General features: G+C 46.0%; 1 protein-coding gene across 1 annotated transcript; it reads right to left on the bottom strand.

The window, feature by feature from the left end:
* Window positions 1–13313: 13313 nt before the first annotated feature.
* Window positions 13314–14508, bottom strand: LOC127317582 (transcription factor ILI5). Its single transcript, XM_051348151.2, has 2 exons — window positions 14177–14508; window positions 13314–14059 (listed from the first exon to the last, which is right to left on the bottom strand). The coding sequence occupies exons 1-2, from the start codon at window positions 14297–14299 to the stop codon at window positions 13907–13909; spliced, it is 276 nt and encodes a 91-aa protein (XP_051204111.1). The 5' UTR covers window positions 14300–14508; the 3' UTR covers window positions 13314–13906.
* Between the last annotated feature and the right edge of the window lie 1928 nt (window positions 14509–16436).

The raw sequence follows: 16436 nt of genomic DNA, 5'->3' as shown, positions 1-16436 counted from the left end.
CCACTAGTAGAAAACATGTCTTTCGTCCAAAGCTCCTGGGAGCTTTAGTCCCGGTTTAAAAAGAAACCGTGACTATTGGGACGCATTAGTCACGGTTGGAACGATGCGGGCAATGGAACCCTCTAGTCCCGCTTCGTTTGGAGCCTTTAGTTCCGGTTGGTATTACCAACCGGGAGTAAAGGACTAAAGGGTTACGACAGAGCACCCCAAGCCCGAGCCCCTTTAATCCCGGTTGGTAATACCAACCGGGACCCATCTATATGTATACCCTGCTCAGCCCAAGCTTGTGAGTGATGTCTATGCACGCTTCTATTCTTGTAGACAGTGTAGGGCCTCCAAGTGCAGAGGTTTGTAGAACAGCAGTAAGTTTCCCTTAAGTGGATCACCCAAGGTTTATCGAACTCAGGGAGGTAGAGGTCAAAGATATCCCTCTCAAGAAACCATGTAATTACGATACAAAAAGTCTCTTGTGTCCCCAACACACCCAATACACTTGTCAGCTGTATATGTGCATTAGTTCGGCGAAGAGATAGTAAAATGCAAGTGATATGGATGAATATGAGTGGTAATAACAATCTGAAATAAATATGTCAGCAAGTAAACATGCAGTAAAATAATAAATAAATGATGATTCGATGTTTGAAAACAAGGCCTGGGGATCATACTTTCACTAGTGGTCACTCTCAACAATGATATCATAAAGGAATATAAATATAAGCACTTCACTATGCTACTCTGAAAGACTCTCTGGCTTTATAACAAACACTAATCCACTGCGTAGGTCTGCAAAAGCGAACCTTAAAAATGTATTCTCAAGTACTAATCTATACCCCGCGCTGAACTTTGAGCATTCATAGGCAGTACTAACACACCACAATTTCATAGAGACATCCAACTCAAATCATAATTCAGTGAACAAGTATTCTGTGGAATATAGCCTAAGAGACCCACATGGTGCACACACTCCACCTTTACACACGTGGGATAAGGAGTCTCCGAAGATCACATAAGTAAAATCCACTTGAATAGCATAACGACATCTAGATTACAAAGCTCATGGTTACATAAAGATCATACCATGGGAGAGAGAGATATACCACATAGCTACCGTAGAGCCCTCAGCCCCGAGGGAGAACTACTCCATCCCCATCATGGGAGTCAGCAACGGCAATGGAGATGGCGGTGGAGTCGATGGAGATGGCTCCGGGGGCAATTTCCTGTCCCGGCAGGGTGTCGGAACAGAGACTTTTGTCCCCCCGAATCTTGTCCGCGATGGCGGCGGAGCTACAAAACTTTTCGTGGATGCAGGCCTGTATATTTAGGGCTTTTGTGTCAGGAGCTTTATATACATGGAGGATTTAGGTCGGTGGGGTGCCTGGTGGCCTCACACCAAGCCTAGGCGCGGGCCAGGGCCAAGCCGTGCCTAGGGCAGGTGTGGCCAGCTTGTGGCCCCCCTTCGTCTCTTCTCTAGACTCCGTCTTCGCTCCGGTAAAAATAGGAACTTTGATTTTTGTTTCGTCCAATTCCTAGAATATTTCTTGTACAACTTTTCTGAAATAAAAAATAGCAGAAAACAGGGAACTGGCACCGTGGCATCTTGTCAATAGGTTAGTGCAAGAAAATGCAAAAACGTGCCACAAAGTGTAAACAAAACATATATCAATTGGTGTAAAACAAGCATGGCGCATCAAAAATTATAGATACGTTTTGAGACGTATCGGCATCCCCAAGCTTAACTCCCGCTCGTCCTCGAGTAGGTAAGTGATAACAAAATAATTTTTGAGGTGACATGAAGCTAACACAATCTTAATCAAGCATTGTGAAGCATTGTGAGCTGGGTTCAAAGTACTCTAACATAGGCATGACATATATGATTCAATAGAACTTAGCAACTATGTTATAACATGAAGAATAACTCAAACAAAGGATCATGAATAATATGCATTGAAAGAAACTGCGTGTTTATGATCATAGAGTAACATAATAAACCAGTACTCAACATGTCCTTATGGAATAGCAAAACATAAATGCAAGGACACCTTCAAAGTTCAAACGGTGACTAGATACAAGTAATTTAAGAACAAGCAATAGCATAATCATGAATCAATCAATAATAATTTTGGGACTATGCACATTGCACTAAGACTGACAACTATGCTCTCTTAATTGGTGCATAAAGTAGAAGGTGGAGACTCAACATAATAGTAAAAGAAAGGCCCTTCGCAAAGGGAATCAAATATTACCCATGTGCTAGAGCTTTTTATTTTGAAAACAATAAGAGTGTTGACAATATTTATTTGAGAGGTGCTACTTATGTCAACGGTAGTGATAAATAGTATGAATTATGCATAATTACTTCCTATAAGTTTGCTTGCCTCATGCATAATATACCAATAGTGCTCACACATTGTCCTAATTAGCTTGGACTTCCATGGATTTTCATCGCATATATATGTTTTAACCAAGTGTCACAAAGGGGTACCTCCTTTCATCTCATTTGATTTCTCAATTTTGATGAATCTCAACTTTTTTGGACATCCATATCGGGAAAGCAAGGATAACACATATTTGGACTTTTGCCAGCTAAAACTTCCACCATGTGAACATGGCTTTAGTTGGCGGCCCAATGTTCCTCTCTAACAATATGCACTCAAATCTTTGCAACTCATGGTGAATCTCCCTTACTTCAAACAAGATGAGCATGCATAGTATTTCACATGATATTCAACAAAAGCATATTGATGGTGTTCCCCATGACAGCATGGTTATCACACAACAAGCAACTTATAAGAACTAAAAATGCATAGGACATAATACTTGCCACACTAGTTTTTAGACTACTTTCCCATGAGCTATAATTTACACAAAACAGGTGATAATTTTTGAATGTTTAAAGGTAGCACACAAGCAATTTACTTTGGAATGGCGGTGAAATACCACATATAGGTAGATATGGTGGACACAACTGACAAACTTTGTTTCACGGTGGTTGGATGCACGAGTAGAGATCATACTCAGCATAGACGAAGGCTAGCAAAAGTTTGGGAGCGATCAACTAAGAGAGCAATAATGGCTATAATCATGCATAGCGACAAAACACTATCAATCAAAGCATAAAGTGATATTACAAGTCAAAAACTAAATAATCATAGAGGCTTTAGTTGACTGGTTATAGTCATAACATGTTATAAGCATGCGCCAAGTCAACCCAATAAAGTATCAAGGAAAATACCACGCTACTATGCTTTTATGATATAAACAACACATGATTCTTTTAATGACACATTATGCAGTCTCAGCCACTCTCAGCCATTTGAAACAAGTCACACTAAAACAATAAATACTAAGCATATGACAATAATAACATCCAACATGACATGCCAAAGTCTATGCCACAGTCTAGACAAGCTCCTTTTTACATCACTATAGTCATGAAATATTTTACTCGTATCCAACACCAATCAACTTATTCGAAATAACTCTCAGAGATGAAATTTGTTATGGACCAGAGAGCTAATCATACATAAATAAAGAATACTAACGAGCTCTGAACAAAATTCAAGTGAAAGAACAATAGATAAACGCAGTACTAGAAAACTAGAACACTAGCAGAACAATAACATAAAAAACTAGAGCGTTCTATGCATTTAAAACAGAGCGTGTCTTTCTCCAAAAAAATATGCCAGGATCCAACTTATGCTACAACAAACAAAACTAAACTAAAAACAAAAGTAAAGATGCTCCAAGAACAACACATAGCGTTTGAAGCAATAAAAATATAGCGCATGGAGAGATGGCCTATTGCTTTGTTGATGAAGAGGGGATGCCTTGGGCATCCCCAAGCTTTGACGCTTGTACCTCTTGAATATGTCTTGGGGTGCAGGGGCATCCCCAAGCTTGAGATTTTGTCCATTCTTCATCCCATCACATCATTCTTCTCTCCCTACACTTGAAAACTTCCTTCGTACAAAAACGTTGCACAATTCTTCATTAGCAGCATTAGTACAATCAAAATAAACAAATCCACTTGTGTTCAGTACTAACATATATCAAACATCTATTAAATCGTAAGATACTGTAGCAACCTTTAAAATAGTTCTAAGATCAAAAGAACTCAAAAAGAAGGAGATTTAAGAGGCAAATGCAAATAGTACAGAAATCTGTTAAAATAGAACAACAGGTAAATATCGAAATTTCCGAAAATGCTCTGTTCTTATTTAGCAACGTGGTCAACTAAGGAAAGTTAGATAATAACCTCGGGCATATGTATAAAAAAGGACAGATCAAAATTACGCTCTGGCTATTTTTACGAATTTTTATGGTAACAACACAGAATGTGTTTTCAAGACATCAACTTCCCCAAATCTTAATTTCTTTCTATTAGTGGATATTCTTGGCACAAAAATGAAATAAAAATGATAAGGAGAGGTTATCATAGAGGTAATAGCTTACAAGACTCAATAAAATAAAAAATACATAAATAAAACATGGGCAAGAATGTTTTTCTTTAACGCCTTTCAGCTAGGGGCAGTAGTTTGAGAAGATGCTCACATAAGAAATATGAATTGAAGCAAAAGAGAGCATCAAGGATAAAATATGAAACATATTTAAGTCTAATTCACTTCCTATGCATAGGAATCTTGTACACAAATAAATCCACAAAGAACAAAGTGACAAGCATATGAAGATAAAACAAGACTTCAAAACTTTGAGCATATAGAGAGGTGTTTTAGTACCATGAAAACTTCTACAACCATATTTTCCTCTCTCGTAATAACTTTTAGTAGCATCATGAATAAAGTCAACAATATAACCATCACATAAAGCATTCTTATCATGGGCCACATGCATAAAATAATTATTACTCCCCACATAAGCATAGTCATTCTTATTAATTATAGTGGAAGCAAATTCAACAAACTAGCTATCATTATTATTCTCATCACCATAATCATCAAATATAGGAGGCATATTGTAATCATAATTAATTTTATCCTCAATAGTAGGTGGACTAAAAATAACATAATCATCATTGTAATCATCATATATTGGAGGCATAGTATAATCATAGCAAATTTCCTCCTCCAAAGCTAGGGAACTAAAAAGATCATTTTCATAAAAAACTAGCTTCCTCAAGCTTAGACTTTTCCATAGCATTAGAAATAATGGTGTCCAAAGAATTCATATCAATAACATTGCTATTATCATGCAAGTAAAGTTCCATAGGTTTTTTAATTTTCTCTTCAAAAACCTCATTTCCTAACTCCAGATAAATACTATAAAGCTCTCGATCTAATGTTGTTGTTGTTTTCCATTAAGCCTAACTAGTGAAAATAAAACAAGAAAAAAAAGATGTAATTGCATAATCTAAAGGAAATAACTTCGAGCACTCACCAACAACTAAAAAACTTAGTAGCCAAAGGATGTGAGTACCTTTTACCTTACCTCCCCGGCAATGGCGCCAGAAAAGAGCTTGATGTCTACGCACGCTTCTATTCGATCTTGGAGACAATGTTGGGCCTCCAAGTGCAAAGATTTGTAGAACAACAACAAGTTTTCCTTAAATGGATCACCCAAGATTTATCGAACTCAGGAAGGTAGAGGTCAAACATATCCCTCTCAAGCAACCCTGTAATTACGATACAAGAAGTCTCTTGTGTCCCCAACACACAAATACACTTGTCAGATGTATAGGTGCACTAGTTCAGCGAAGAGATAGTAAAATGCAATATGGATGAATATGAGTGGTAATAACAATCTGAAATAAATATGGCAGCAAGTAAACATGCAGTAAATAGTAAATAAACGGTGATTCGATGTTTGGAAACAAGGCCTAGGATCATACTTTCACTAGTGGTCACTCTAAACAATGATATCATAAAGGAATATAAATATAAGCACTTCACTATGCTACTCTAAAAGACTCTCCAGCTGGATAACGAACACTAATCCACTGCGCAGGTCTGCAAAAGTAAACCTTAAAAAGGTATCCCCAAGTACTAATGAACACCCCGCGCTGCACTTTGAGCATTCATAGGCGGTACTAACACACCACAATTTCATAGAGACATCCAACTCAAATCATAATTCAGTGAACAAGTATTTTGTGAAATATAGCCTAAGAGACCCACACGGTGCACACAGTCCACCTTTACACCCGTGAGATGAGGAGTCTCCGGAGATCACATAAGTAAAATCCACTTGAATAGCATAACGACATCTAGATTACAAAGCTCATGGTTACATAAAGATCATACCATGGGAGAGAGATAGACCACATAGCTACCGGTAGAGCCCTCAGCCCCGAGGGAGAACTACTCTCTCTTCATCATGGGAGTTAGCAACGGCGATGGAGATGGCGGTGGAGTCAATGGAGATGGCTCCGGGGGCAATTCCCCGTCCCGGCAGGGTGCCAGAATAGAGACTTCTGTCCCCCGGATCTTGTCTGCGACGACGGCGGAGCTACGGAACTTTTCGTGGATGGTGGCCTGTATATTTAGGGTTTTTGCGTTAGGAGCTTTATATGGGCGGAGGATTTAGGTCGGTGGGGTGCCTGGTGGCCCCGCACCATGCCTAGGCGCGGGCTAGGGCCAGGCCGCGCCTAGGGTAGGTGTGGCCAGCATGTGGCCCCCCTTCGTCTCTTCTCTAGACTCCGTCTTCGCTCCGGGAAAAATAGGAACTTTGGTTTTTGTTTCGTCCAATTCCGAGAATATTTCATGTAAAACTTTTCTGAAATACAAAAATACCAGAAAATATGGAACTGGCACAGTGGCATCTTGTCAATAGGTTAGTGTCGGAAAATGCATAAAAGTGCCACGAAGTGTAAACAAAACATATAGCAATTGGTGTAAAACAAGCATGGGGTATCAAAAATTATAGATACGTTTGAGACGTAATCAGTGAGCCACACTTACCTTTTTCCACTTCTTAGCACAAGAGGTGTATGTTGTGTTGCTCTCTCTTCTTATGCAAAAGAGGTTCTCGATGAAATGCCTAAGAGAATTTTCCACTTGAGTTCACACAAAACAAGCCACACTTAAGCTTTCTTCTCTTTTTTCCTTCTTGATAGAGGTTAACAACTCTATCCTTTCATCCGTCATTGATAAAATGCATGTGTGTATATATACATCGCTTCACTATTCATGATGTTTTGTAATGGTTTTTGATAAGCTTAGTTATATAATGCAGATGAATCAACAATGGATGTACAGTGACCGATGCCATAACGAGTTCACCGCGGGCCTGGATTTTTTTATCGGTGTGGCTAAGGAAAACAAATAGGATGGTTTTATGTATTGTCCATGTGTTAACTATCAGAATAAGATAAATTACTCTTCCTCGAAAACCCTTCACACCCACCTGATGCGGTCCGGTTTCATGCCCAACTACAATTGTAGGACCAAGCACGGAGATAGAGGGGTTATGATAAACCATGAAAAATAAGAGGATGATGAAAAATATCCCATGTTCTCTCAATAAAGTGATACTACAACGGGGGAAGCAGAAGATCAAGAGGCATCAGATGAGCCTGCTGATGATCTTGTTCAGGCCATTGCTGATGCAAAGAGAGACCGTAAAACTGAAAAGGAAAGGTTGAAGTTCGACCAGATGTTAGAGTATCAAAACAAATTGTTGTACCCAACTTGCGAAGATGGCCAGAAAAAGCTAGGTAGCACACTGGAATTGTTGCAATGGAAGGCGGAGAACGGTGTGACTAGACCGGGATTTGAAAAGTTGCTAAAAATAATTAAGAAGCGGCTTCCAAGGGGTAATGAATTGCACACTAGTACGTACGAAGCGAAGAATGTTGTCTGCCCTCTAGAATTAGACGTGCAGAAGATACATGCATGCATTAATCATTGCATCCTCTACCGCGGTGAGTACGAGAATTTGGATGCATACCCGGTGTGTACTGCATTGCGTTATAAGATCAGACGATATGACCCAGGTGATGTTGAGGATGAGCGCCCCGAAAAGAGGGTTCCTCCTAAGGTTATGAGGTATGCTCCTATAATACCACGGCTGAAACGTTTGATCAGAAATAAAGAGCACCCAGGTTATTCCGATGGCACAAAGAAGATCATAAGAAAGATGCGATGTTGAGACACCCCACTGATGGGTCGCAGTGGAGAAAAATCGAGAAAAAGTTCCAGAACTTTGCAGATAACACAAGAAACTGAAGGTTTGATCTAAATACAGATGACATGAATCCGTTTGGAGAGCAGAGCTGCAGTCATAAGTCATAACACCTGGCATGTGACTCTATGTATCTATAACCTTCCTACTTGGTTGTGCATGAGGCGGAAATTCATTATGATGCCAATGCTCATCCAAGGCCCGAAGCAACCCGGCAACGACATTAATGTGTACCTAAAGCCAATAGTTGAAGAACTTATACAGTTGTGGGTCGTAATAGGTGTACGTGTGTGGGACGAGCAGAAACAGGTGGAATTTGACCTACGAGCGATGCTTTTCGTAACCATCAATGATTGGCCTGCTCTTAGTAACCTTTCAGGATAGTCAAACAAGGGATACAATGGATGCATGCACAGTTTAGATGAGACTGATAGTATATAGTTGGATAAATCTAAGAAATTCGTGTACCTGAGGTATCGTCGATTTCTTACGCGTAACCACCTCGTAAGAAAGAAAGGCAAGCATTTCAAAGGTGAGGCAGATCAGCGGAAGAAATCTGTCCACCGTACTAGTGCTGATATATTTGGTATGGTAAATGATTTAGAAGTAATCTTTGGAAAGGGTTCTGGTGGACAGTCTGTTCCGAATGACGTTGCCGGACACGCGGCCATGTGAAAGAAGAAATCTATATTATTTGGAAGCTACCCTACTGGGAAGTCCTAGAGGTACGCTCTTCAATCGACGAGATGCACGTGACAAACAATCTTTGCGTGAACCTGCTAGGCTTCCTCGGCGTGTACGAGAAGACAAAAGATACACCAAAAGCACTACAGGACCATCAACACATGAAAGAACTAGATATCATGCATTCAGAGATGGAACGCGTGCGGGACACTCTCCTAACGGTTGATTGCGTACGGGCAATTCAAGAGGAATTGATAGGATTCTTAGTTAGGAAGGTCATAGCTCCAAATGGAGAATACCATCGGGAGTCTCTATTTAGACATTAGGGATAGATAATAGAGACCGTAAAGAGGATCGACTTTATATTGTAATATGCATTACGTGTACTTTATTTTATGACGATGTCTATATATTCATGACGATGTTGTGGTTCCTTGAATGATGTATGCATGCATATTTGAATGAAAAACATAAAACCCCGAACCTCTGCCGCGACAGAGAAACGGCCATTTTCTCTGCCACGATAGAGAAGAGGTTGTGCCCTGCGCTTGACCTTTAGTCCCGGTTCGTACTCCTCCACCCTGAGCCCCCTAGTCACACCACGTGGAGGACCCTTTAGTCCCGGTTTATATTTCAACCGGAACTAAAGGTGAAGGCCTTTAGTTGATTGCGCAATTCTGGTTGTGCAACCGGGACTAAAGGCCTAAGTGCACCGGGACTAAAGCCCTCCTTTCCACTAGTGACCCATATCCTACACACAACTTGACGGGTAAAATACAATTTATACGATTGAGTATAAAATTGTGTCTATACCCTAACCATACAGGTAAGGATACCCACGGGTACCCATAGTGATGGGTAAAATTTACATTCTTGGGTGAGAGGAACATGCAACCACGCATGTACGTTGGCATATACTATGCACGATTTATCGCAGGATTTCAGCCAGCCATCTTTCTTAGGGCATCTTCAGCGGGGCGACGCATATTTATGTCCGTTTACGTCGGGATACATATCGGTCGATACACCTAGGAAATTTTCGTCGTGGAAACGGACACGGGGGGCGCCATGGGCATGCAGGCATGTACCCTAGGCCTGTACGCCAGAGGTGACGCCAAGGTCCGTGCAGGCGTTACGTAGAGAGCCGGAAAAGAGTAGAGTCCACCAACAACCAAGCCATGAAAAGAAAGAGTCCTTTCCCCTCCGATCCGCCCCTCTCTTTCGCCCGACCGGCACGACAACACCAGGTGACCACACAGCGAAAACCTGTCCATGACGTACGTCTGTACGTTGCATGTGGCCCATGCACGCACGGAAGCAACAACGGCATGGCGATCGAGTAGTACAGAGAGTGGAGTGGCCGACTGGTGCACTGCTCCGGTCAATTCCGGCCTCTTCCCACATCCGCGTAAACAATTAACCGTTTTCTAGTCGTATCCCTTTCTTCCGTGCGGATCAATAAGTGTGCAAGCCGAAGCTTCCGCGAAACAGAGTAGTCTGCCCGGCCCGTAATCATCGCCTAGCTTAGCTTAGCTAGTAGAAAATCTTACACAAAGAACATCAACTCGCCGGGGGACTCTGGTTAAATCCGTACTAGCTTCGCAGGCAGTCTTTCATCTTACTCCGCTCGCCATCATGCTGGCCGGGTTGCCTTGAAAACATAAACAAAATTGGTACTAGCAAGATCTCTAGCTGCGTGGAAAATTGCAAAATTAATTGGAAGCCAGTTTGTAGGCCAACAAGACTTGCAGATCTCGGGATCCTTCGTATTGGCAAGTTTACGAGTGCTCTTCGGCGGTTAAGGTGGTCTTGGTTCGACCGGCGAGACCCCAACAAGATTTGGGTTGGGTCGAGCAACCCATGTGATGAGGTTGATGTAGACCTTTTTTTTACGACGTCACCATAATAACCATTGGTGATGGGTGGATTGCTCCTTTTTGTCCTTTCTGTCGCTCAATGGTAAGAAAACAAAGGGCATTATTGCCCCACTCATCTTCAATGCTTCAGCGAGAAACAAATGGAGTGTAAAAGGAGGCCACCAAAGAGTATGCTTGGGTGGTCAAAATCAAAATGCAGGCAAATTTATTAACCATTCCGCATATCCATAAATTGCAACCTTTGGACGGATATTTCAAATGCGCAACCTCATATAGAACACGGGATACTCTTCACAATCGGCATACAAGGTTCAACTTTTCTGTGCCACCCTTACTACACACCAAACGGCTGGAAAGTTCGGGCACCTCCCCCAAATCTAGTTCTTTTCTTGGTTGAGAATCGAAAATAGATTATGGACAGTGAACCATCTTAAGAATAAAGGTTGGACAAATTTATGGGCTTTCCCCTCTATTGGCGGCGCAACTCTTCTTCCAATACCACTTCATCGACACGTCAACTTGGATGGATGGGCTAAACATCGATCCAAGAGTTGTTGATTTCCATGTCTTGCAACGCTACACTTCATCGACACGTCAACTTGGACGGATGGGCTAAACATCGATCCAAGAGTGGTGGATTTCCATGTCTTGCAACGGTACCCCTAACCGAAATGCGATGGCCTCTCTCACCATGCTTGCAGGTTGGACGATTTGGAATGAGTGAAACATGAGGCTCTTCCTCAACAACGCCGCCCTGCCACCGATATACTTGTTGCTTCCATCAAGAGTGAGGCGAAGCTATAGAGCACCGCGGGAGCCAAGCATTTGAGGTTTGTAATATCGGGAGAGTAATCCCATAGTTGAATTTGTTTTAGATCAAAGGCACTGAAAGTGCCCGACTTTGAATTAACAAAGCCAACAACGGCGAGATTGATACAAAGTGCTGAACCCAGCTTACAGACCGACACCACACACCCACACAAACTACCGAAGAAGCTACAGCCGGAAGTGCGACCAAGAAGCTCAGCCAAAGCGCCTACGAGGACTCGAAGAAGAGCTGGAGTCTACAGTGTCGGGCCGGAGCTCACCCGAGAGCGAGCCATTTTCACGCGCGCCTCAACAACACTCCTCCGTCGCAGAAGCGCCACCGGAGGCCGACCACCACCGAGGACCGACCCGCGTTGCTCACAGACCGAGAAGTAGCACCAAGGAGGCTCGACAAGGGAAGGGGATGGAGCAAGCCTTGCCGAAGATCGCCAAACGAAGCCACCTTCGCCACACAACCTTCGGAGAGCTACTTGTTGTGGACTCCAAGACGATGTCTTCAAGAAGATCGCGACACCGGAGTGCCGCCACCGCCCGATCCGAGGATCTTGAGTTTTCACCCGGAGACTGTAAAAAGACGGAGAGAAGCCCCATGATGCCTTCAGGAAGGGGACGGCGTCCACAGACGTCGCCATCATGGCCCAAAAGGGCAAGGGTTTCCCCTCGGCATGGCCTCTCCTCCTTCTACACAGGGTTAGGCCGTCGAACGACGACCGAACCGCCGCCACAACACACGGCTCGCCGCGACCACGTCGCCCGCACGACCATGGCCACCGACCAGCACCAGAACCTCTGGCTCGCCCGTCAACCAGCAAGGTTCCCACCGACCAAGGCCGCCGCCTTGGAACCAAACTCCTCGCGCCGCCGGACCGCAACAGAGCACCGAGAACCGCCACCGACGCAAAACACCCGCTCTCGAACAGGCGACGACCGACCTCACCGGCATCTGCCCCATGCAGCACACCAGGTGAGTGAGCAGCTCCACAGATCTAGGCAGCCCACAGCCACCACGACGAGTGCTGCCGCCGGATCTGAGGAGGAAGGACGGAGAAGAGCTTCCGCTGCGCGATCCACGGCCAGCAACCATCCCGGCTGCCGGCAGCGAGAGATCCGGCGGAGGAGACGTGAGGAAGAGGGCTCGAAACGGGGCCGGGCCCCGCCGCCGGCGGGCCGAACCACCTGCACCCCGCGCCCTGCGCCCTCCAGAAGACGCCCCGGCGGAGCGGACGCTCGGCGCGCCGCCGCCCACCGTGCCCATCGCCGCTCGCGCCGCCCGCAGAAGCTGGCCAGGCGGCGCCGCCGCGCCGCCCGCCGCCTTCGACCGGACGCCATCGCCAAGATCTCGAGGGGAGCCTGCACCAGCGGCGTGCTGAGCCTCCGCCAGCCCACCGCGAAGAGGGGGGCCTCGCCGCCGCCGTCAACCGCGCGGGCTAGGCCCGGCGGCGACCATCGGCGGCGGCGGGGCGAGGGGGGAGGGAGGAGGGGTTAGGGTTAGGTGGGGAGGGGAGCGGGGGGACGGTGTTCAGCAGAAGCAGGAATGAATGAATTACGAACAGAATCGTATTCATCCATAGTTGAATTTGTCACCTTTGCTTTTTTTTCCCGCTCTATGCGGGTTGTCAAACTCTGTTAGGCAGATGTTTTGCTTCGGTTTTTTGTTTAAAGGCCGACAGAACGGAAACACTCGACCACACTGCAGGTACAACATATATTCCACACACCAGTAAGCACATGCACAAGTATGCATACGTTAATTAAGGAGATCGATCTCCCGGAATCAACATAAGTATATAATATCAGACTGGATTAATCATTCAAGCTGAATGACAGTAGTACATTAATTCATGGCAACATCATGACAGTAATATTAGAAGCAGTAAATACCAGTGGATCGATGTGTAGCTAGCGGTCGGCCGGTTGTCTGTAGGGGAAACAACTCGATCCAGGCCGCAAATTAACAAGATTATACACAAAATAGTTAACTAGCTAGATAGAGGGGGATGGAAACTGGGAGGAAACCATATGCGAGTGGCAGGGATGATCATGGCCGGTGTGGGCTAACTAAGCAACCAGTATAACACTTAGGCTGCCCTAGCTAGCTAATGATATGCCCTACCACAGTAAAATTAGACCAGCTGCATATATACCTTAGCAGTCCGAACTTTAGGCATCGATCGATCTGCATATGTATGTAGTGTGCAGAGATCGACGGACACATACATACCATGTCCTCCTTCGTATGCATATACTACTACTTAGTACGTAGCTAGCTAGTGGAAGCACGAGCTGTGTAGCGGGGTGACAATATGTTGGGTGATCTATACTACTATAATATAGCTTAGGACAATCAGCACGAGGTGATGATGAGCAGCAGGTATAGCTGGTTAGCGGAGGAGGCTGCGGATGATCTCGGCGGCGGGGCTGTTTTGGTCCATGGTGGCCATGAGGTCGGTGAGGCGGTCGCTGAGGTCCTCCACTTCTCGGTTCAGGGTCTTGATGTAGCTGCATGTCTCCTTGAGCATCTTCGCCGTCGAAGCCTGCACATGTATATGCATTGGTCGATTCGTTAACCCCGTTTCGTAGACACATTGCTCTCGAACGATGATACCCGGCCGGCCTGGTGTAGCTAGCTATATATGTCGTATCGTACGTACCTGGCTGCTGCTGCTACTGCTGCCGCCGCGGCGGCGAGCAGTAGGGAGCAGGGACTGGAGCTTGGAGATGAGCTCGTTGATCTCCTCCTCCGACACGGAGCCGCGCGACCGCCTGCCCGACATCGCCGACGTACGCCTGAGTTGGAAGAAATGCAGCTCCCTACGCAAAGGTGGAGCTCGATGGAGAGGATGTGTGTATGATCCTCCGAAAGTAGAGTGGGCGGCTAGCTAGCTGAAGCGTGTGATGGAAAGAAGGCAGGGACTGGGGTTTTTATAGGGAGATGGAGGCATGGAGCTAGGTAGAGGACGGAGAGAGCTAGCCACACCTAGCAAAAGCAAAGATACTATACAAGACAATCCATGCATCGAGATGACGCAAGACAAGAGTAGATTATGAAGAGGAGTTTAGCGATCCTGCTCTTCTTACAAACATCATCAAAGAGAAGAATTATTTGGTGTGGGAAGCATCCCCACATGTCCCCGTCCCCACTCTCTCTGTTGGCCCCACATCTAGTTACTCCGTGAGCTACGGCCGCGCACCAACCTCCCGCCACTTGCCACGTGCCCAGCCCCCCGTCGAATTGTCATTCCATCATCACCCTCTCCATCGTCGATCGGTAACGTAGCGAAATGGCCAGGAAACGCTGTTCACGTACGTCGTCCTCCATCGCGGAAATGCAATGCAGTGCTCGCCATCAATCACTCACTGCAGATCAGATCACAATCAATACGTTTTGCACCGCGACATGTATCCGTCCAGTTTGTGGAGTTTTCGGTTGATCGGTGGAAAATCTATCCATCTTAATTTCTTTACCAGCTAGGCCGGCCTAGGACACGTCCCCGTCAGGGAACGACCCGGGTAGCAGACCCGCGAGGTGCACTTGTCCCCCGATGCCCCGGTACCGGAACAACAACACACCTCCACCTAAATGCCGGTCGGCCGGGTCCTGGATGCAGCAGGGATCACCTACCTTGTCTTATCTGGTATAGGTGTATAACCTCATGTTTAACTCTAGCTAGAGGCTCAATTAAACTTTTAGTGACGGCATGACCTATTTCGAACATATGTATACACATTTTCTCCCTCCTCACCTGGCCGTGGCCCGGTCGAAGGCGACGCAGGCGTAGGTCCACGTGACGGGCGCGTGGCCGGGGTCGTACTAACCTGTCGACTTTTGGCTTGGTTTGGTTTCGTCTCGGACTAGACAAGGTACGTGCATGTGCCCATGCACGCATGCCTGCCTGCCCCGTCCGTCCGTCCGTCGTGCCGCACGCGGCGGCAGATGCGGGCAAGTGGGAACTCGGAAAACGCCTCGACTGTCACCCGGACGGGCTGGCGGTCACGTCTCGCCGCACAGCGCCTGTCTGTCGCGCGCGCGCGGCTCGGCTAAGTACGCTTGCCGCGCGGTTCGGCTCGTTTTGGCTCCGCGCGTCCTGCCATTGCGGGAAACGACCGACCGCGGCGCTCGGTCCAAGGACGACGGAGTTAAGGTGGGTGTCCATCCATCGGCGGGGTCGACGGCGACGGGGCCGGGCGCACGGGTCGCCGGTCGTCGCTTCGCCGGTACTCGTAGGAATACCATCACCGATCCCCGGGAGCTACACGGCGCCGGCACGTACGAACGAACGGGCGACGCGCGCGGCGAGGGTCACTGTCGCAAAGGCCGAACACATCTCGGACACTCGCATATGCGCCTTAACTCCCCCGATGTATACGTACCATTCTATCTGCTCGCGCGCGTCTCTCTCCTCCATCCTCCCGGCCGGCCTTCCACCAAAAACACTCTCATACCCACATAGCTAGCTTGCTAGGGGAAAAAGAATATATGTCCACCCAGCGGCTCGACGCAAACGAGCGGGACCACACCGAGGCCCCGGTGGTCAATGAGGAGGAGGAGTTGATGGTAGAGTAGCCGTAGGCGACACCCTCGACCTCCTCGCGTACGTGTGTGTAGCTGCCGTGAAGAAGGAGGACGAGCTCCCTTGCGACCACACGACACCTAGCTAGGGTTTTGTCTACCTTTTAATTATCTTTTCTAGGATTTTATGCCCTATGCAAACTATGTTCTAACGATTGAAACTATTATCTACAAACATTTGTCTAGCCGAGAGGTTTAACCCCAACCCAAACCCAATCTGATGGAGAGGCGGGCACGTCCACATCCAGACAAACCAAAGAGGACACATTTGCTGTTCGAAATACCCCCTCCTTACCATTATAAAGTGCGCACTGGTTTCCACCGAAAGTCAAACTTCACTG

The sequence above is a fragment of the Lolium perenne genome, chromosome 7, assembly GCF_019359855.2.
Source record: "Lolium perenne isolate Kyuss_39 chromosome 7, Kyuss_2.0, whole genome shotgun sequence".
In the NCBI taxonomy this organism is placed as follows: Eukaryota; Viridiplantae; Streptophyta; class Magnoliopsida; order Poales; family Poaceae; genus Lolium; species Lolium perenne.
Note: the sequence above shows the minus strand (reverse complement) of the source record. Positions and strands in the feature narration are given on the sequence as shown.

Bases quoted from the DNA above. Each gene is read 5' to 3' on its own strand.
- LOC127317582 (XM_051348151.2), bottom strand. From the start codon at position 14,299: ATGTCGGGCAGGCGGTCGCGCGGCTCCGTGTCGGAGGAGGAGATCAAC. The intron at 14,060-14,176 runs GTACGTACGATA...ATACATGTGCAG, and splicing joins GCAGTAGCAGCAGCAGCCAG to GCTTCGACGGCGAAGATGCT.